This window comes from Papaver somniferum, chromosome 7, assembly GCF_003573695.1.
Source record: "Papaver somniferum cultivar HN1 chromosome 7, ASM357369v1, whole genome shotgun sequence".
Lineage (NCBI taxonomy): Eukaryota > Viridiplantae > Streptophyta > Magnoliopsida > Ranunculales > Papaveraceae > Papaver > Papaver somniferum.
Genome location: NC_039364.1, coordinates 214,522,476 through 214,542,797, shown reverse-complemented (window position 1 = coordinate 214,542,797; position 20,322 = coordinate 214,522,476). Strand labels below are relative to the sequence as shown.

Here is a 20,322-nt window from a genome sequence, read left to right as displayed (position 1 = left end):
ATTGTGTAATAAACATCTTAATGTACGTATGAAGAAGTTATAGAATTAAATGACTGACATATTGTTACTTACTTTTTACTATTTTCTAGCATGAATGCATGAATTATAGAAGATTGTTGGTATGTATAGCTTACAGATAACTTCAAATACAGGTAAACCCACGCAAAAAAAAAAAAAAAGTTTTCAACGACCAAAGTTGACACGAGGAACTGGCATCAACAACCAAAGTTGACATCAATAATTCATGTCAACAATGAAAGTTGATCTTACAAATTGATGTCAGTAATCGAAGTTTACCTTAAACTTGGAACCCAGGAATACCTTGTTACTCTGGCATCTTACCCCAAACTTGTAACCCAGGAATATCTTGTTACTCTGGCATCGTATCAACAACCAAAGTTGATACCGGTAACTTGTGTCAACGACAAAAGTTGGTCCCGAAACCTGATGTCAACAACCAAAGTTGACACCAATGATTCTTGTCAACAATGGAAGTTGATCCTGCAAATTGATGTCAATAATCAAAGTTGACCCTAAATTTTGAAGCCAAGAATACTTTGTTACTCTGGTATCATGTCAACAACCAAAGTTGATACCAATATCTCGTGTCAACAACAGAAGTTGATCCCGAAACCTGATGTCAACAACCAAAGTTGGCACCATTTACAATAGTTTGTTTCTTGTAAAAAAACAATAAACATGGAGCTTGCAAACTGATATATTTATTAGAGATACAAAAATAAAATTCATAAACAAGATGAATTGTATATTAACAAGCAAAAAAAAATCATTTTGATATGCACGAACGAGTGAACTTGGCGTGATTCGAACACGCATCATCTGACGTGGAGTCAGTCGTGCTACCATTGCACCACAAATTCAGTGTAAGAACATGACATAAACTAAGGCCATAAAAAAGACAGAACTAAAAACAAGATGCTATAAATACAGAGTTCAAAAATGGAATCATTTCTGTCTTAATTAACTAATATAGTGTTTCTAATTTTGTACCTCTAATGTGATATTTGTAGAGTATGCTTAGTGTTTCCGATAATATCCAGCAATAGCTGGACACAATCAAAGCACCCATTAAGTGCAGCCATATAAATGTATTTCTTCCAATAACATGGAATAGATGGACAAAACAAAAAAAATTACAAACCTAGAACAATAATTTGGAGCGAACTATATTTCTGGTTGTTAAACATCCATTTATATCCTTCCATCACTAACTGATGAGCACATCAAAATGTAATCCAAATTGTTTGCATGATTTAGCCATGTTTCCACCAAACAAGAACCCTGCACCACGAGGGCTTAAACCCCAACCATCACGAGAAATTAAGTACCTTGAATTAGGGTACACTAATCCAATCATGTATCCATGCCACTTCCACCGCCCACGTCCACTGCCATGATCTCCCCCACCTTGGTATTCACCATCACCTCATGCCAAAACAATTTAACGACGATTGGAAACCTAAATTCATAACAATTTACATTAAACTAGATGACCGCGCTGTGGGGGGCCGACGGAAATTCTAAACCTGCTTGCATTTCTTACTCTAGCTTCATGAATCAAAATTATTTAGCAAAGAACATTGTCAAGGAACAACTGAAATACACATTTAACTAGTTGAATATTCTCTTCCGTCATCCTAACAACCAAAATTAAAAGTTTTGTGCCACTCAAACTGTGTAAACCCACAATTAATCGACCCTTAAAATCAAAGGATGCATTTCTCTCATTTATCCTATCAAAAAACAACTATAGAATTACCAAAACACTCATAGTTGGCTTACATTTCTGCAAGCATTATGTCGATATGAACAACATCAGTTAACCCATTTGCTGATAACAAAATGTAGTTGTGAAAGAGAACATAATAATCTGCTTTTACAAGCTATAAGAAACTAATTTAAAGCATCAAAGGGATAATCGGTTCTTTTTAGGGATGATCAGTCACTTATAAACAGTTCAAAAATCTAAGATTATTTGATTAGTTAGTTTTTCTTTATGCTTCAAAAAAAAAAAAAAGTTAGTTTTTCTTTTAGGACTTAACACAAACATAAAACATTCATTAACAATTAGTCATTGTTTAACTAAATAATTTGATTGCATTCACCATCACTTCCTGCCAAAAGAATCTAAACTATATCATAAGTTCATAACAATCTACATTAAATGGATGAAAAACAGATCAATACACTAATTGAATACCAATCACCTTATTGGATTTGTGAATTCCATCATATCCATCATTTTCACCACCACCATTTCCTTCTCTCCAACCGCCACCTCCACCTCCTCACATCAAACTTTCTTATTTACCGACTCAAACTGATGAAATCATTATCAAATCATAAAAGAAATATTAATAAAACAAATGCACTAAATTTATACTCGCACATATCGTTGTTTACCTTTGATTTTGAATCTTCAAACTTCTGTTGTTGAACAAGACAGTAAACTCGCTAAGAAATCGATTTGTGAACCCTAATTTTTCAGGTTTTGATTATTTTATTTCTTTTGATTTCTTTGTTAAATTGATCTCGTTCATGTTCTTGCACAATCAGAAACTCAATTTTAGGTTCGATTTTGCACAATTTTCATTTAGTTTTTCTGGATCTAGTTTCTTTTCCGGACGGAGTCGTTGCGAAGAGAGAGAGAAAAGGCAAAAACATGAAATGAGAAAAAATGGCCGAATTAATTCGTGTATGTATGTTATGTTATTGATGAAATCGGGTATTTACGAAGGCCGTGAGAAATCGGGTATTTACGAAGGCCGTGAGAAATCGGGTTATTTATTTAATTTCCACTAATTTTGGGCTAATCCTATCATTCCTTCCATAAACATATTTTAAAACACAGTCAGTTTGGGAATCTTCAACAAACCATAGGTATGTACAAATCTGGCAACGTAGGTACAATTTCATTTTTGACAGTATCACCGAAATCTTACGGATGATGTTTGCAGACGGGGTATGTAGACTCGTTAAATTTAGTCGAAATTGGTCCAGTCTGCATCATAGTTTGCAGTGGATTTTTTTTTAACCCCAACAAGGCTAATGATATGGATATCACTCTTTTGAAAAATAAGAGAATAATGGTTACCAAAAAAAATGGAGGCAGCATGAGAGAGGGATACATATGCTGACCATAAGCAGTGAATGTATTTGAAAGACGCAATACATGTGAAGGAACACGGATTTCTTGAACTCGAGATGCAAACGAACTCAAGCTAGTTGCCACCTCCATGCACTCTTTTTCTTCGTTTAGTTGAATTATCAGTTGGACTTTCTTCGTCCCAAAACTCATAATATGCAACATAGAGCACACAGGGATAGGTTTAATTTCAAAATATTTTTCTATGTAACTGTAGATGCTAATACGAAAATCAAGACCGAAAAAGACTTATTGATCGGGGGAGAATTAGTTTTATTTTTTAAATCCACCCCGAAGCCAGCTTTCTCTTTAGTAAAAGTGGCTTTCCCTCTAATAATTATCCTCAAAATGGGTGTTGGTGGAGTTCTATGAAAAATTAATAACACATCCGATAAATTCCAACTGTTCCTAGGCGTTCATTTTTTTTGTACCAAATGTCCCTCGCCAAATCTGTAACCATCTAAAGATGTCCTAGAAATTACTGTTCACTCACTATAGATACATGTGCTAGACCTTCTATTGATCAAACTAGATGTTGAAACAGGTTAGCAATAAAGGTTGGGACGTTTTATAGACTACTTTTATGACTCAAGATCATCACAGATTTGTAGGATAGGAAGAGATGTTTTACATTCTGATCAGAAAATTGTATGCAGCAAACATGCGTGCCCAAATACATTTATCAGTAGCGTAACAGCTTAAGATGCGCAAAGATGCACATTCAATTTAACATTGCGCAAAGATGAGAATGGCCATATTACTACGGACAAGATCTAGACTTAATATTTATCCCATCCATTTCTGAGTAACTAATACCTATTAGTGTTCAAGACCAGTTGATTAGGTTTCCTAGTGGTTAGATTCAGATTTGAAAAACAAACAATCAGAAGAAGAAAATTATGACTTGTTGCAAATTAAAATTTCTCCATTGATGAAAGTTCTTGATAACGACAACAACTGAACTGGTATTACTGAATCATGTAACAACAAACTCATCATGGTGCTGGACAGAGGCGCCTAAATGTATATCCTATAGGCTATAGCTACATCTATCACCTCTACAAGACAAAGCCCAAGAGCTAACTACACAACACATCACAGGCATAGACTTGTTTCAGATACGATGCTATCAAATTCAAATCTCTGAGGTCACTCTCAAATAGGTTACAATAACAAACACTACAAGCAACAAATTAACCTGATTAACCCACATTATGCAACGAATTCTGGTTAGTAGACAAAACATTTATATATGGTACGTGATGAGCCAAGATGACTAGCGAAACATGTAAACAAGGCAGTGGTGTTCACTAGATGGATGATCATTGTTGTACAAGTTTTTTCACTTAACAGCATCAGAGTTCCTTTCCCCTAAGAGAAGAGTGTTGTATCACATGGTGCAGAAGAAATAAAAAAATTAGCCAAAATTCAGAATATACTGTGTGAATAGACATTTCTGTTCCTTGTGATAGTAAACACATGTCAAATAAAATGGGGTGGCTACAGCAAGTAACACAAAACAGTTTTATGTCATAAACTTGAAGACGAACTTATATCAGACCAAAATGTTTTGTAGATCAGCACTAGACGCACTAAAATGAATTGGAAAACGTAATTTCTCAAAATCCATAAGTTATACCACCTATACTCGATTTCTCCTTAACCTTCGACCAACTTTCAGTTGCTAGGCTAATTTTGTTCACCAGGGATCCCTCTTTCTCCACTGCAACAAAAAAAGTGTGGGAGCTTAACTCGACCACAACCCCTACATCGCAAAAAGGAATATGAAACAGAAGTTTAGACAGTGGGCATTGTATATCATTAGTTCACAAGTAAAATGGTAAGTGAGATGACCTAATGCCTGCCTTACAAAGCAATGTTTATTGTCATGATTAATCTGTGGAGGACTAGAAGCCAATGGAAATTAGCTGAGAACAATAAACATGGGTGGAAAAAATCAGATTGGCTCGCAAGTCTGCTACAAGTTCTCCTACTACTATATAAAAAAGAAGTCGGGCCATGTAATCTGCAACCTTAATGTGGGTGATTCATGGGTTAACGACCTACCAAAAACATTGTGAGAGTACCTTTTTAAGCTAGCCAAGCCAAGTGGAAGGCCTCCATTACTTACCATAAATTGGATTCCAGTAGGACTCCTACTTTAAGACCTTAAGTTTGACACTATTGTTCAAGGAGTGTTAATGAACCCCAAGGGAACAAAAACTAAAGACCAAGATTGAGAACAAAATCAAAAGACCAAGATTGAGAACAAAATCAACCGAAACAACAGCACATTTTCTGGCAGTACTTAAACCTCACATCCTTAGGAAGTTTGAAAATGTGCAATATTAAAAAAAAAACTCTGTGCAACGGAGAACGATCGAAAGCTTACCTGCAACGTATTATCACCGGTATTGGTTTCAGCGCCTTTGGTCCATTTCTTATGCCTCTCCTAAACTTAGAGATCTGCACATTTTTTACAAAGGTTATCAACCATTACCCACCCTTTAAGAATTTTCCGAATCCAAATACGACAACTATGCAAACACTAAACATCAAAATACCATAAACAAAAAGAAGCTCAAAAACCCTCTTCAAACATCTAAAAAAAAAGAGTGCATCTACAGATTGCTCATACATAATCAAAAGGAAACCAAGACTCGGAAACACACAGGAAGCAACATAAATGTACTAAAATCAAAACCAAATCATATTTGTCAACTGCCTAGCATGGTGGAGATGAACATTAGGGATCAAGACCAAAAGATCACCTTTTTCTTTGGGACAGCCATAAGTTCCATTGAACCACCAAAACCGAAAGTCGGCACTTCAATTCTATTATCATTCTCCATTTCTCGATCACAACCAGGGAACACAAACTGATTTTCAATTGGACGAGCCATTGCATTTTCCAACGGAGCAGGTGCAGCATGAACACACCGTATGCAACTTAATCTACACCCTAAACTCCCCATTGCATTTTTCAGCACATTCGTTGTTCTCAACGCCATTGTCCAAACAGTATCAAAACAAAAATCCTGGATAAACAAACAAAGAACGCCCAATTCACAGTAAGAATATTGGATAAAATTGTAGGGTTTCCGTATATTCAAAAGATTTAGAGCAGAAATACACAAGATTAGATATATACATATATAAAGAGCGAGAAAAATCATACCTTACTCACTCAGAGCTTTCGCAATAGGAGAAGAAGAATTGGAGAGAAATGATTTGAGATTTTAGGTCTGAGGGTTTTTCTTTTTTTTCTCCGCTGCTGCTAGAGGGGAAACTGATTTCCTAGTCACTTCTAAAAGCGAGTCGGTCCCGTGGTCTTAGGTCTTTGACCAGGTCTGGTACCCCTTGTATATAAATAGGTACCCCTAATATCAGCCGTGTGCTTATAATAAAGAGAGCGAATAGCTTCCCCAATCACCAAACCTAAAACATCTGTGCGGGAGAGAAAGAAAAATTGAAAACCCATCTTCAGAAACTTTCGTCTCCCAAAACCCTAGAGTTCCTACTCACTCATGCTTAAACCCTTATAAATATATACAAAGGTCAAGCAGATCCGAGGATACTTAGGTAAGCTTCGTCTTGATTCTCGTTTTGATTCTTCTTGGTTAGATTTACAGTTAATTTTCTTCTGTTCTACTTCTATTTTTAGGTTCGCTGTATAGATTTATAAAGCGCTCGTTGTTTATTGTTTGATTTCAATATTGTTTTTGTTCTATTTTGTATTTGTCTGTGTAATTGATGTTTGCGAATGTGAACCCTAAATTTTGATTCGATTTGTTGCAGGTATTTTCAAATAAAAGGATGTTGGGGTCATTGCCAATATTGCCCCTTCCAGCACCGCCATCAGATGGAAATTTAGGACCGCTTCCATTATCTCAAGTTACTGCTGAAGACTCACCACCACATGACAATGTTACTCCTCCTCCTCCACCAGCATCTGTTGCTACACATACAAGAACGATAGGTATTATTCATCCTCCTCCGGACATTCGAACAATTGTTGATAAGACTGCGCACTTTGTTGCGAAGAATGGGCCTGATTTCGAGAAGAGGATTATTGCAAATAATGCTGGAAATGCCAAATTCAATTTCTTGAATGGTTCTGATCCTTATAATGCATATTACCAACATCGGTTGTCTGAATTCCGTGCCCAAAATGAGCTAACCCCACAAGCTGATGATTCCTCTGGACAAGAGGTAGTACCGAGTGCTGATTCTGCTGGAGATGCTAATGAATTAGCTGAAACTAAGCCTGATCCGTCAGCCCAGTTTAAACCTGTCCGAAAAGTTCTTGTGCCCCCGGAACCTGAGACGTATACAGTTCGGCTACCGGAAGGTATTACAGGTGAAGAGTTGGATATTATCAAGCTTACTGCTCAGTTTGTTGCTAGAAACGGGAAATCGTTCTTGACAGGTTTGACTAGTAGGGAGATTAATAACTATCAATTCCATTTTCTAAAACCTACTCATAGTATGTTTATGTTCTTTACTGCACTTGCGGATGCCTATTCAAAGGTTTTGATGCCTCCGAAAGGTTTGACGGAGAAACTTCGTAATAGTGTGGTGGATATGACCACTGTTCTTGAGAGGTGTTTGCATAGACTTGAGTGGGAAAGGTCACAGGAACAAGCTAGGTTGAAAGCTGAAGATGAGATTGAACAGGAACGCATGCAGATGGCGATGATTGATTGGCATGATTTTGTTGTGGTTGAGGCAATTGATTTTGTAGATGATGAGGATGAGGATTTGCCTCCTCCGATGACATTGGAGGAAGTTATTAGAAGGAGCAAGATAACATCTATGGATGAAGATGTGGTACCTGTTGAGCCTGGAAAGGAGGCAGATATGGAGATGGATGAAGAAGAAGTGAAACTTGTTGAGGAGGGTATGAGAGCGGCTAGTATGGATGATAATGACAATGAGAAGAAGCGTGAAAATAAATCAGCAGCTTCCGAGGAGCCAGAAGCGCCAATGAGAATCGTAAAGAATTGGAAGAGACCGGAAGAGAGGATCCCAGCAGAAAGAGATCCCACAAAGTTTGTTGTTTCTCCAATTACTGGAGAATTGATTCATATAAGTGAAATGGCAGAGCATATGAGGATTTCCCTAATTGATCCAAAGTACAAGGAACAAAAAGAGAGGATGATGGCTAAGATTCGGGAGACCACTCTTGCTCAAGATGATGAGATATCAAGGAACATTGTGGGTCTTGCTCGAACACGTCCTGATATTTTTGGAACGACAGAAGAAGAAGTATCTAATGCTGTTAAGGCAGAGATTGAAAAGAAGAAAGAGGAGCAACCTAAGCAGGTCATATGGGATGGCCACACAGGAAGCATTGGTAGAACCGCAAACCAGGCAATGTCACAGAGTCTCGAGGATCAAATGGAGAATGGTAACAATTTACCTGGTCCTGCTGCACCTCCTCCAAAACCTGGTGTGCCATCAGTTCGTCCTCTACCTCCACCACCAGGGTTAGTGTTGAATATGCCTAGAATGGGGCAAAATACAATGCAATACCCTAATAGCGGACAGTACATGCAGCCTAGACCTCCTATTATGCAGAATATGCAGGGAGTTAGGGCTCCTCTTCCTCCTATGACGATGAACCCTGGTCCGCCTATGATGATGAACCGACCACCCCAACAAGTTTCCGTGAACCCTTCAAGTATACCTCCTCCTCCTGGGTCACTCTACCCACCTTTGGGAATGCCTAGGCCCTTCTCACACCTTCCACCTCCACCTATGCAAGTGATGCCACCACAAATGATGCCGCCACCACCACCACCACCGGAGGAAGCTCCTCCTCCACTTCCTGAGGAACCAGAGCCAAAAAGGCAAAAGGTTGAAGATCAGCTTATACCAGAAGCGCAGTTCTTGGCTCAACATCCGGTACTTGATCTTTCTCACTTTTTGCTGTCCTTTTTCTTTTCGTTATTTTAATTTGGTATCCTTTTCTTGACTGTCCTTTTCTTTTATCTATTCTCGCAGGGACCTGCCCGCATTGTTGTAGCTATTCCGAATGTGGATGAATTGAACCTTAACGGACGACTTTTGGAGATTACCGTACAATCTCTATCCGAGACTATTGGTAATTTGAAGGAGAAGATCGCTGGGGAGACTCAGATTGCTGCAAACAAACAGAAACTGAGTGGGCGAGGTGGTGTTGTCCTTAAGGATCATTGGTCACTCGCACATTGGAACATCGGAGCTGGGGAAACTCTTACCCTTGCTTTTAAAGAACGTGGTGGCAGAAAGAGATAGATCATTTTCCTTCCTTACATGCAGAGTTGGGGTTTAATATTCAGTTTACTTACTACTAGATGAAAGTATCCAGTTGAAAATGTTGTGCAACATGTATTCTACCTTGTTTTATTCCTGTTGTTTTAGATCTTTGATATGATTCATATCTAGATCTGCACCAGACTATTATTTTGGTTTAAACTGATAGCAAGTCTGGCATATACTACAGATGCGGTGCCTAGGTGATTATCTTTCAGCGTCGACATGGAAAGTCACAAGTTCATTGTGCTTATGGAGACCAAGTCAGTAGTGGCTACTTTTTTAATGTGATAAACTACTATTACATTCCTCAGTTTCCAGTTGTTTGTTTTATGGTTAGGTGTTGAATGCTTGAAATTCCACTTGCTTACTGTGTGTGCTGTAGCCAAAGTAGTTTGAGGCTAGTATTTGTGTCGCTTCTCTCATACTTTTGCAGGTTAACATTTCTGATGAAGGTAATCTTTTGCAGGTTTGTGCTTAAATAACCATCTTCTGCTGCTTTCGTTTTAGAAGGGACTCTAATGCCAGTACAGGAGAAAGGAGCTTCCTTCGTGTGCAATGGGTTCTTGTTTTTGGGACAAATATGTCTTTTCGTTTGGCATAGGATTTATGATGTTCTACTTTTAACAAATTGTATCTGGTTTGAATTAAGTAAAAGAAGAATGGTTAGCTATAGTACAGGTCTATTTTTGGACCAGGCATCCTGTTGGAGCAACTTAATTTTGTCAGCACTCGGAGCTGTGCCAACGGAACTGATGTAGACTAGGTTTGAAATACCCAATTTCATTTTCCTACTTCAGTTCCCTACACTTTTGTGTCATTGGAAATAAATTGCTCTCCCAGAATAAGGGTTTGGAGTTTTGCAACCTTATCCTAGGTTTTCTCCCTACACTCTATAATTGTGGATTCTAGAGGATTTCAGTTTGAAAGTGCATAGAAATTTTCTTATAGATTTTTGATATTTTAAGATGACGTTATGGTACTACTCTTGTTAGAATAAAAAATCTTTATATGCCATGCCCAGCCCAACATTGTAGTGATGATGTGTTGGCTTGCTGATGAGCTTCGAGCTGAAGTTAAAAGCAACAGAATGTGAACCTGGTTCTGGAATATCTTTGATTGAACTTGTCTTGTGTAAGAGCGCAAATCTTGTTCAGTTAAAGACTTCTTTAGACACTGTATAGAGCAGAATGATAACAAATAGGAAGTGTGAGTTCCTAAACTTCAGTTGAAACTGCCCTGTGATCCAATGTCGATGTAAATAGCTTTGTAGGAACACATTAATATGAATGTTAAAAATTGCACATAAATGCACCACTGTAACTTGTAATGAGCGAGTGAGAGCACCAGGCAAGAAGTGGTCAGAGTGCTAAGAGATTTCAAAGAGTGAAATAAAATCCGTTCTTTTTTAAACCTAGTCGGTGTGTTCAACTCCATGTTCATTTCCAACAGCTGTCCTGGACAGGTGGTCCAGATTTGTTAAAAAAAATTTAAACCCAAAATCTTAGACAACAAATTCAAAGAAATTCTGTATACCTACCTTCACAATCTGGGAATTCATGCTTTCAAAAAATAATAATCTGGGAATTCATTTGTTGCATGTATTAGATCTAAAACATTAATCAGGTCACCTGGTAAACTAGATCCTCTTTTTCTAAGTGGAATTGTATGTTCTCGAAACGATCTTTTGTAAACATATAATTTAGTCGAACATCTACAAAATAAAAAAATAATAAAAAAAAAAAAAAAAATCAAATTTATTGAACAAATGGAAGAAGAATTGCAAGATATGGGGTAAAATAGCAAAATCTTCCTAAAGAACGAACATGACACAAAATAAAGGCTGACTAGCCATAGCGCGCTCCATGCATAGCAAATAAAAAACTAAGAACAGTACTTAAAACAGAATCGAAGAAAGACATTCAAACCTCTACTTATCAACGAAAATACAAATTCCAATCTAAATTATAGTTACGCACACTTCACGACGATTCAGACTCTTTTTCTAGTTCTAAATGTGACGATCGGTTCCTTCTTTGTTTTCCACCACCTCTTAGGTCTTTCAGACTAAATTAAAAAAAAATATTGCTATCAGAAAACAAGCAAAACCGACAACGATAATGCCAATAGTGATGCAGACAACAAGGAGGCCAGTGTTTTGTCTAGTTTCCCATTCACCGTACGGCCACCATACTGCCAGAGTAATAGAATTCCCATTATCACTGATATTTCCTCCATCAATTCTTTCCTTGCACAAACTAAATCTCCCATATAAATCAAGTGTTGCTCTGTACATATAAACAGTACTATTAGTACTACCATCAGTTACCTCAAGACCATCATGTCCTCCTTGTTTTTCATATAAATTTGCGTCTTCGTATAATGTTCTAAGTACTACATCATCAGAACCTACAAGACTTAACTTACCAGTAATGTCCAAATTTAGGGTTATTGGACTTCTTCGTCTATATTGCCTCCGGCCGTATGATACTACATCAAAAGGACCTATCCTTCGACTGCCATACATGTTGTGTATATCAACTAATCCGTCAGCCTGCCTAACTGACAATTTGTAAAAACCGTAGCCAAGATTGAATGAGGTCATACTAGAGATTAAACCATCTCCGTTTTGTAACTTTTGACCGCCTAGAATGGTATCAGTTGGATAATCAAAACTCTCCCAGATAACTCTAGAATTTGAACCATATAGAACAAAGTTGCCATTATCATGCATCACGGCATATAACCCTGGTTCCGGTACATCGTGCAGCAAGGGTTTATCCTTATTATCTGCCATCTGCAGTATGAGGTTTCCTTCGTCGGTAAACAGAATCGAAGATGGTGCGTATAACGGTGGATCATTACGGTTAGCAGTCCAAACTAGGGTTTTTGTTGGCGAATTAAAAAACCATATGCCAACAACGTATCGGTCCTGAGTACAGTTGGAAGAAGAATAATTGTTACTGCATGGTAATTTGTAGAAACCGAAAGCAATGTTACCCGAAGGAGAGCGCCAATAACTGGTATTGTTAGTATTAGAAGAAGTAGAAAGAGATGAACCTCTTGTAATGTTACTGCTGAAATCATTAGAAGATTCAACAACTACTAGTAGAACAAGAATTAGGGTTATGGAGAAAATTATCAGTAGAAGGTGAAGCTTCATTGCTTCGATGGTATTAGAAAAATTAAAGAGCAAGAGAATTTGGGACGAATATTAAGAGAAATCAGTTTCTTACGTACCCTTCATATTAAGAAGATCAAAGAAAACAATGAGAATGAAGTCGGCCCTTTTTATGGATTTTGGCCGGTTAACTTCAATACTCGGGTTTTGGTTTGGCTAATCCCCGTGGGCTAAATTGAACTGATAGATTGGTCAAAAAGTGTTGCAAATCAAGAAAAAAATATGGGAAAAAAGTTAACACTATTTTTGGATACTTCTCTCTCCTAGCATTTGCTCGCAGTTCAACTAGCAGCGAGATTGAAACGATGAATGGTTCGGTGCTCAAAAAGTGACCAAAACGCTGAATGATTCGACGCTCAGAAAAATCACAAAAATCTAACGGCTGAGATGAAAGCGCTGAATGGTTCGGCGCTCAGAAAGTGACCAAAACGCTGAATTGTTCGGCGCTCAGTGATCCCAGATGACGTGGACTGCTAATCTCGCTGCTAGATTAACATCCCATAGGACTTAGGAGGTTGCCCTATTTGACGTGGATGGCCAATCTAGCAGCTAGATATCTAGCCCATATGACTTAGCCTTGGGTCCCGAGGTCCCGACTGTGCAAGTCATCACTCAAAAATTATATGTGAAAGAAAATATATTAAGGGCAAAATTGAAGCTGCCACGCGGCAAATTCGGTTGTTATGTCGGATAAGATGCGACGGGGATGTACGAGAATATATGAGAAGCGGTACAGATGAGCCATTTAAAAATATTAAAAAAAAAAAACTTACCACTTCAGGTTCAATAAATTGCTCAGTAATTTCGTATCAAAAAAAAAAGTTGCTCAGTAATTTCATTTACTGACCAAGACCAAGTATCGAAAAACTATCGACATCTGGAACACTAGTGTCTTATCAAACGTAGATGGTATGGCTACCTTAGCTGAACATATTGAATATTGATAGTTTTTGAGTCATTACGATTATATATATACTGTTTATATACACGCAAAATTCTCATATAAATCACAAAATACGTATTACAGAACGTACCTAATAGAAATCATGATGCTTTACTGATTCTCTTGCGGTTGCTTTACTGATTCTCTTGGGGTAATCACCCATCCTGCGGGTAAACTATTGCTGTTTGATCCATAAAACCGTTGAAAATCATGACTATCATCAAATTTAATAATTTCTCCTGCAGGAATAAAGGTTTTCGGAGAACGTCTGTGTAGGTGTAAATAATCCACAGGGCTAGGTGGCAAGATCCTAAGCTATGATACACCGAAGAGGAAAAAGCGGCGAAGCACAGGATATAACCAAATAGCGCAAAGAGCGAGGTGTCACGTGGGTCGGACGTGATGGCCCTACAGTTGCCGGATGGGACGTGACCCTTATCCTCTGACAAGTCGGACGGACGATCAGAAAGCACTCGGTCAGACAAAAGGAGCTGGTCAAACAATGGGACGATAAGAAAGAAGGACGACATCGTGTCAACCAGACGATCAGGACTCGGCCTCGGGTGAAGAACTATCAAAGACCAAGACTCTATCGGCCATACCAGAAAGATGGGTGAGCGCCAACACAAGCCCGATAGGGAACAACTAAACTGATGTAATGTGACCAACACTGTAATTCTGTTATGTTTCGACCTTGGCCTATAAATACAAGGGCTGGTCGAGAGAGAGTGGCAGGTGAGAAGGGAGAGAAACTAGACACTGCATTTGAGAGTTTGAGAGTTATACCGTTGGAGAAGGGAGAGAAAATAGACACTACATTTGAGAGTTTGAGAGTTATACAGTTGGAGAAGGAGAGAACACCTTGTAATCAAAGAAAAGAAATAATAACATTCATCCTTTCACCTCGTGGACGTAGGTAATCATACCGAACCACGTATATCTTTGTGTCTATGTTTGGTTGTGCATCTTTACTTAGTGATTAATTCATATTCTACACCATTGGATGTAGTGTGTGGTTTTATGCCACTACATTTTTGACGCCGAATAAGGGGAACGTCTAAGTTCTCCGGATACCTTGGCCGTGTGTGCCAACAGAGACGATCCAAAAGCTCCTAAGAACACCTTGTGTGTTAGTTGATGCTATGGGATGAACTCTGTTTGGCGAGGTCTGTTTATGTTTGTTTAGTTTTGAAGTTTGTTGGTATGGTTGAGTTTTCATTGTTGAAGTCGTGTCTTTAGCAAGTATTTTCATTTGGGTCAATTCCGAGCAGTCGAGTTGATAGGGAATCCTTCAAGAGCTCCCAAATAACGCTGTTAGCGTTTGGTCGAGGCCAGGGAAGGATCCTGATAACAGATCGACTAGCCATGCTCGGAGGCGAGTCTGTTTTCATGTTTCAATCTTCGTTTTCGTATTAGTTTTCGCACTTATCTCCGTATTTCAATCTTAGTTTTCGTCGTACGAGTTCAACAACGGAATACCTCTAAAACTCCCAAATAACATCTTCGATGTGTGGTTCAAGTTGCTTGAGGTTCCATGTTGGCTTGTGAAAATGCCAAAACAATAGCACAACGAGATTATCAGTCGCCGTCGAAAGAACCTAAGGAATTCAGGGAAGACATCCCAGTATAGTTCCAAGGAAGTTCATAAGTTTTGATCCAAATTTTGACGTAGTGTGCGTACCTCATAAAAAGTACGAATTTGGATCTTTTACTCGCAAAAAACTAGGAGTTAATGATTTGGAGTCTAGGGAATGCAGGACAAATTGTAGTTAATGCAGAGCCGTGGTACTGAAAGCGACGTCGTGCTACCTTGAAAGCGACGTAGCATGATACCCGTCTAAAAGAAACACTTAGAGTCAAAACAGGGCGGACTGGCGAGGTCAGCATGATAGAGTAGAGGGAATCGTACTTTTGAAACTTAGTTTTGGTGTCAGTCACCTTTTTCCTTTAAAACCGTACGTACTAGAGAAACTTTGCAAAAACAGGTCAAAGTAAGGTGTTGTCTGTTTCTGCTGACGTAGGTAGGGATGACTCTCGGACTTACAACATATTGTGTCCGATGGCTAGCACGTCAAGGATGGGGAGAACTCTGAGGAACCGCACGATCACCGGCAGTAGCATGCAAGGAGGAGTAACGGGGCCGAGGCAGGGAAGTGATGGGCATCCACCACCTGAGGAATCACGAGCAGCTGTAAGGGGTATGCCGACTGTAGATGAGGAAATCGATCTGGGACGAGACGATGACCCCTCGCCTCTGGAGCGAATCGTCCCAACTCAGAGGAGGGATGATCAAATAAATGGACTCACGGCATCAGACACAGAAGATGATGAGGAGGCGCTAATCCTGCATGCCCAGAGACGAAACGCCAGGCGAAAAGTTGAGTATCAAGAAGCACTCGGACGAGAGAAAGAGCGACTTAGGCGAGTACAGTTAGGACGAGAAACAACTATCGGAGTCGATCCAGCGGCATTGACCCAGATACCCCCTACAGTACCACCTCCTCTACCAATGATGACGGCGCCACCCCCTGCTTATTTAGGCCATCCAAATGGTCACTCTAGCCATGAGAGTACGGATCCAATGCTACTCGCAATTCTAGAAAGTCAAAGAAGGCAAGAGGCGGCTTTAAGGGATCTTCAGCAGAGGAACCTAGATTTAGAGTTTAAGAACTATCATCTACGGAACTTGAGGTAAAGGTCGAGAGGGTCTTCCGGCCGAGGGACATCGGGTCACCAAGGTCGAGCCGGGCGAGCACCACCAACGACAAGACCGAGCAATTCTGGCCGATCAGGACAACCCCCGACGCCACCTATCCGGGGGTACGGTCCACCCGAGGATTCATCAACAGAAGACCAAGGGAGCAAGATGAATCATCAACAGAGAGACACAAGGGCCGACAATGCAACTGAAGCCAAGCTAAGGGAGTTAGAAGAAAGATAAGGAAGTTGTCAGGAAGAGGCGAAGAAGATAAGATAGCCGAGGTCATAAGCGAGGCCGAGAGGACCCATTTCACCCAAGAACTAGAACTAAGGGCCTTCCCACCCAAGTGCACGCTCCCCACATTTCCATATAGGTTCGACGGTACGGGAGACGCAGTCGAGCATTTGAAGATGTACACTATGTCCCTAATCCAATGGAAGAACCATGAGGTGGTAATGTGTAAATTCTTCCTAGCAAGCCTGGAGGGCGAGGCAAGGAAGTGGTTCTACAATCTCCCACCAGGAACAATCGACAGTTATGAGACTCTAGTCGAAGCTTTCCTCGAAACTTACATGCACAACAGCAGACCTCGGCCCAAGGTCAACAGGTTATTCACCTTGGCCCGACGGTTTAGAGAACCACTCAGGTCGTTGACCGATCGATGGAGAAATTTGTGCACAGAAATAGGGAAAGTATCAGTCGACCAACAAATATTTGGGTTCGAAAACACATTAGGGAGGTTGGACCCCATCTGGATAGCCATGTTTACTGAAAAACCACAGACATTGAAAGAAATGAGGAAAATGCAAGAGCATTTCATCGCCCTAAAAGAAATTAAGGAGGAATCAAGGGATAGGGGAGTGCAAGAGGCTAGCGCATCACCCAAGTCGACATCAGACGACGTGCAAAGACGGCCCGAGAAGAGACCGAGCCCACCTACACGAGGAAATGGGAAGAAGGAATGGGTAGCCAAAGGAAAGAGGCCGAGGCACGAGGCGAAAACATACACTCCTTTGAATGCTCCACTAGAAGAACTCTTCAAAGAGGTCGAAAAAAGGAATGGCATCATATACCCAGCATCAAGAGGGATACAGTTCGAGGAGACCAAGGATCACCTGGAGTATTTCCATTATCATCAGTATCGAGGCCACTCTACAAATAACTGCCGAGAAGTAAAAGACATCGTGCAACACCTTATTCGAGATGGTTACCTGAGACAATTCGTCCGACACCCAGCCCAGGCAATCGCTACGCCCGATGCACCTATCCATCAGGTCCGAATCGATAGATCCACTCAGTTTGTCAACACGATTTCGCATTCAGCCACTCAAGAGTACAATCTGAATCCTGGGATCATGTCTAGAATCCACAAAAGGGACCATAACGGGAAAGAAATTTTCAGTGTAGCAAAAACTTTGCCAATGAAACCTTGGATGGTGCAACCTATCTTTTTCTCGGCTCAGAATGTCCCAATGAATGTCCAGGCTCGCAGTGATCCCTTGGTCATCACCCAATGGGGGGTAAGAAGGATACTGGTAGATAGTGGGAGCTCAGTCGAAGTACTCTTCTATGATACGTTCAAGAGGATGGAGCTATCAGAAGATATACTCGTCCCATCAACATATCGTATCTACGGATTTAATGGGACCGTAACCATCCCAAAGGGCGAAGTAACCCTAAGGGTATCAGACGGAGGTGGTTACCTAGACACATTGACTACATTCTGTGTGGTCGATGTCGCCTCGCCCTATGAAGCTATTATCGGGAGACCATGGATCGCTGGAATCAAAGGAGTGGCCTCAGCCTATCATCAAAGGCTGGGATTTCCAACGTACAAGGGAATAGCCGAGGTCATAGGCGATTCACAGGCAGCCCGACAGTGCATGCAGGTCTATGCCCAAATAAATGAGGAGCGGTGAGCACGACAAAGGAGAGAGAAGAACAAGGCTAAAGAAGCCAAAGCGGCAGAGGACTTGGAAAAAGTTATTTCGCAGGCGGTCATGGCATATGAAACACAAGGAAGCGAACCTTCGTAACAATTAAAGGAGACGACACTGATGAAGGAACCAAAACCAAGCTTCTCGTCCATAGAACCTACTCGGGAGATTAATTTGGGAACTGTAGAAGAACCAAGTATAGTAAGGATCGGGTCGTTACTATCAGACGAGCAAATAAACCAGCTCGTGGCGGTGCTAAAGGAGAACATGGACGCATTTGCATGGAGCGTGCACGATATGGAGGGCATAGACCCGGAGGTATGCTGTCACCATTTAAAGATCCACCCAAGCTTCAAACCGGTCCGACAAAAGATGAGGCGAGTCGCGCCAGAATTACAGACGGCCGTCGAGAAGGAGTTAAAGAAGTTACAGGAATCGGGAATAATTAGGAAATCGCACTACTGGTGTGCCAATGGAAAACACACAGAAACTTGCAAGTATACAAGGCCAAGTTTATAGAATAGAAGGAAAGCAGGGGAAAGTCCACAGGGAGTGGGAGCACTATAAGAGAAACCTAAGCTAACAATGGAGACAGTGAGCAGGACAAAGCAATATGGCATACAAAGTGGCAGAAGTAAAGAACCAAAGCAGCAAGGTAAAGCAAAGCAGCAAAGAAAACAGCTAAGAACCAAGGCTTGGAAGCCAAGGGCAGAGGGAGATTTTGTGCACTGTTTTCAGTGCACAGAGACTACAAATTGCAAGACAATAGCTAAGAAAAATAAACTGAATTTGAAGCAAAGCAATACTGAAAATGTAAGTGACTGAGAAGGAAATTGTGGCTAAGCCAAGGCTTAGGATCCACCTTGTGTCCTAATCAAACAACATGTTTCTAGGTTGAGTTAAAAATCCTATGCATACATCTAGAATGGGAGGAAGACTAATTTGCTCACTAGGTTGCCCCTAGCATTGACTGTCTTTTGACAGTACAATCAATCACAGGCACTAAGAGCATTAGTCTCTTCCCATTGCTCAATCAAAACACACATCAGGATAACTATCCTAGCAACTCATCATCCAACCATGCACTAAGGCTTCATCTGAGCCTTAGCTGCAGTAACTTAGCTCATGAAAAACATGTTAACAGCATCAACATTCATCATGCAAAATAATTCAAACATAACATACACACAACAATCAACTGTTAACTGCATAAGAAGACTGAAATTGGAATTGCATAATATTTTGGTTTAATTCTCTACTGGCTAGTCCAGAGATCATCCCCCTCCCTTCTCTCACACAAAACATTACAAATATATACTCCCCCTATCAGAATTAGGGTTCCAACCCCTTTTCCCCAAAAACAGAAAATTAGGTAAAATTGATTTACCTAATGTGTTGAGATACTCACTCCATCTCGTCGACCCACTCTCCAATTACTTCTTCTCGTTCATCTCATGCTCCAATTGTTGCTTTAACATCACTTATATCCCCAATTTCTCACCTAGGGTTTCAGTGAGAAGAGAGATGAGAAATTGGAGAAATTAGTGGTTGATAAAGAGATAGCACGTGATGGTGATGATGGGCTTAGGTTTAGGGTTGGTTTGGTGGCGTAGATGGTGGAGTGATTTGGGGAGAAGATGGTGGTGATGGAGACGGACATGGTGGTGGTACGGGTTCTGAAGGAAGAAGAGATGGAGAAGAAAGAAGAAAGGTGCGCTTGGCTGGGTATAGGGTGTTCGATACTTGGGTGTTAGGCGGGTTCAGCGAGGTTTGATGATCTGCGACAAGGAGCGATGGATGGGAAGATGGTAGGTGGATCCAACGGCGATACGGAGGTAAGCGTGTAGCGACCGTCGGATGAAGGGATGTAGCAAAACGGACGACCCAAGATGGAGATGGGCGTTGTGATGTAAAGCGGGGGCTTCGGAGTTTGATGTGCGATGATGGAGCGACCGTAGGATGCTGAAATGCTTCGATCTGACGGCTGAAATCCGAGACGGGCTTGGATATAGAAAATGGGTTTGGGTAAGGGTTTTGGGCCTTGGGTATGCCAAGCCCATATCTTCTTTCAGAACAATTCTTCCTCTTCAAGCCCAC

General features: G+C 40.4%; 4 protein-coding genes and 1 long non-coding RNA gene across 7 annotated transcripts; 2 read left to right on the top strand and 3 right to left on the bottom strand.

Annotated features, from left to right (window-relative positions):
- Window positions 1-1,089: 1,089 nt before the first annotated feature.
- Window positions 1,090-2,684, bottom strand: LOC113293342. Its single transcript, XR_003332240.1, has 2 exons — window positions 2,229-2,684; window positions 1,090-1,480 (listed from the first exon to the last, which is right to left on the bottom strand). It is a non-coding gene; the product is annotated as an uncharacterized LOC113293342 (long non-coding RNA).
- Window positions 2,685-4,564: 1,880 nt separating this feature from the next.
- On the bottom strand, window positions 4,565-6,449 carry LOC113293341. The gene is made up of 4 exons (XM_026542000.1): window positions 6,345-6,449; window positions 5,938-6,204; window positions 5,559-5,632; window positions 4,565-4,931 (listed from the first exon to the last, which is right to left on the bottom strand). Exons 2-4 carry the CDS (start codon window positions 6,175-6,177, stop codon window positions 4,856-4,858), a joined length of 390 nt encoding a protein of 129 aa, XP_026397785.1. The 5' UTR covers window positions 6,178-6,204; window positions 6,345-6,449; the 3' UTR covers window positions 4,565-4,855.
- A 132-nt stretch (window positions 6,450-6,581) lies between these two features.
- On the top strand, window positions 6,582-10,352 carry LOC113299532 (probable splicing factor 3A subunit 1). Of its 3 annotated transcripts, XR_003335099.1 has the most exons (5): window positions 6,582-6,748; window positions 6,965-9,073; window positions 9,173-9,526; window positions 9,654-9,726; window positions 9,933-10,352. XR_003335099.1 is itself a non-coding variant. In XM_026548564.1 (3 exons), the coding sequence occupies exons 2-3, from the start codon at window positions 6,983-6,985 to the stop codon at window positions 9,443-9,445; spliced, it is 2,364 nt and encodes a 787-aa protein (XP_026404349.1). In that variant the 5' UTR covers window positions 6,582-6,748; window positions 6,965-6,982; the 3' UTR covers window positions 9,446-9,825. The 3 variants fall into 3 exon arrangements, 1 of the variants encoding a protein (XP_026404349.1); XR_003335098.1 differs by having other exon boundaries at window positions 9,173-9,726; XM_026548564.1 differs by lacking the exon at window positions 9,933-10,352 and having other exon boundaries at window positions 9,173-9,825.
- A 1,173-nt stretch (window positions 10,353-11,525) lies between these two features.
- LOC113295917 (G-type lectin S-receptor-like serine/threonine-protein kinase RLK1) lies at window positions 11,526-12,626 on the bottom strand. Its single transcript, XM_026544248.1, has one exon. It carries the CDS (start codon window positions 12,624-12,626, stop codon window positions 11,526-11,528), a length of 1,101 nt encoding a protein of 366 aa, XP_026400033.1.
- A 4,117-nt stretch (window positions 12,627-16,743) lies between these two features.
- Window positions 16,744-18,207, top strand: LOC113295916. The gene has a single exon (XM_026544247.1). The coding sequence runs from the start codon at window positions 16,744-16,746 to the stop codon at window positions 18,205-18,207; it is 1,464 nt and encodes a 487-aa protein (XP_026400032.1).
- The last annotated feature ends 2,115 nt before the right edge of the window (window positions 18,208-20,322 follow it).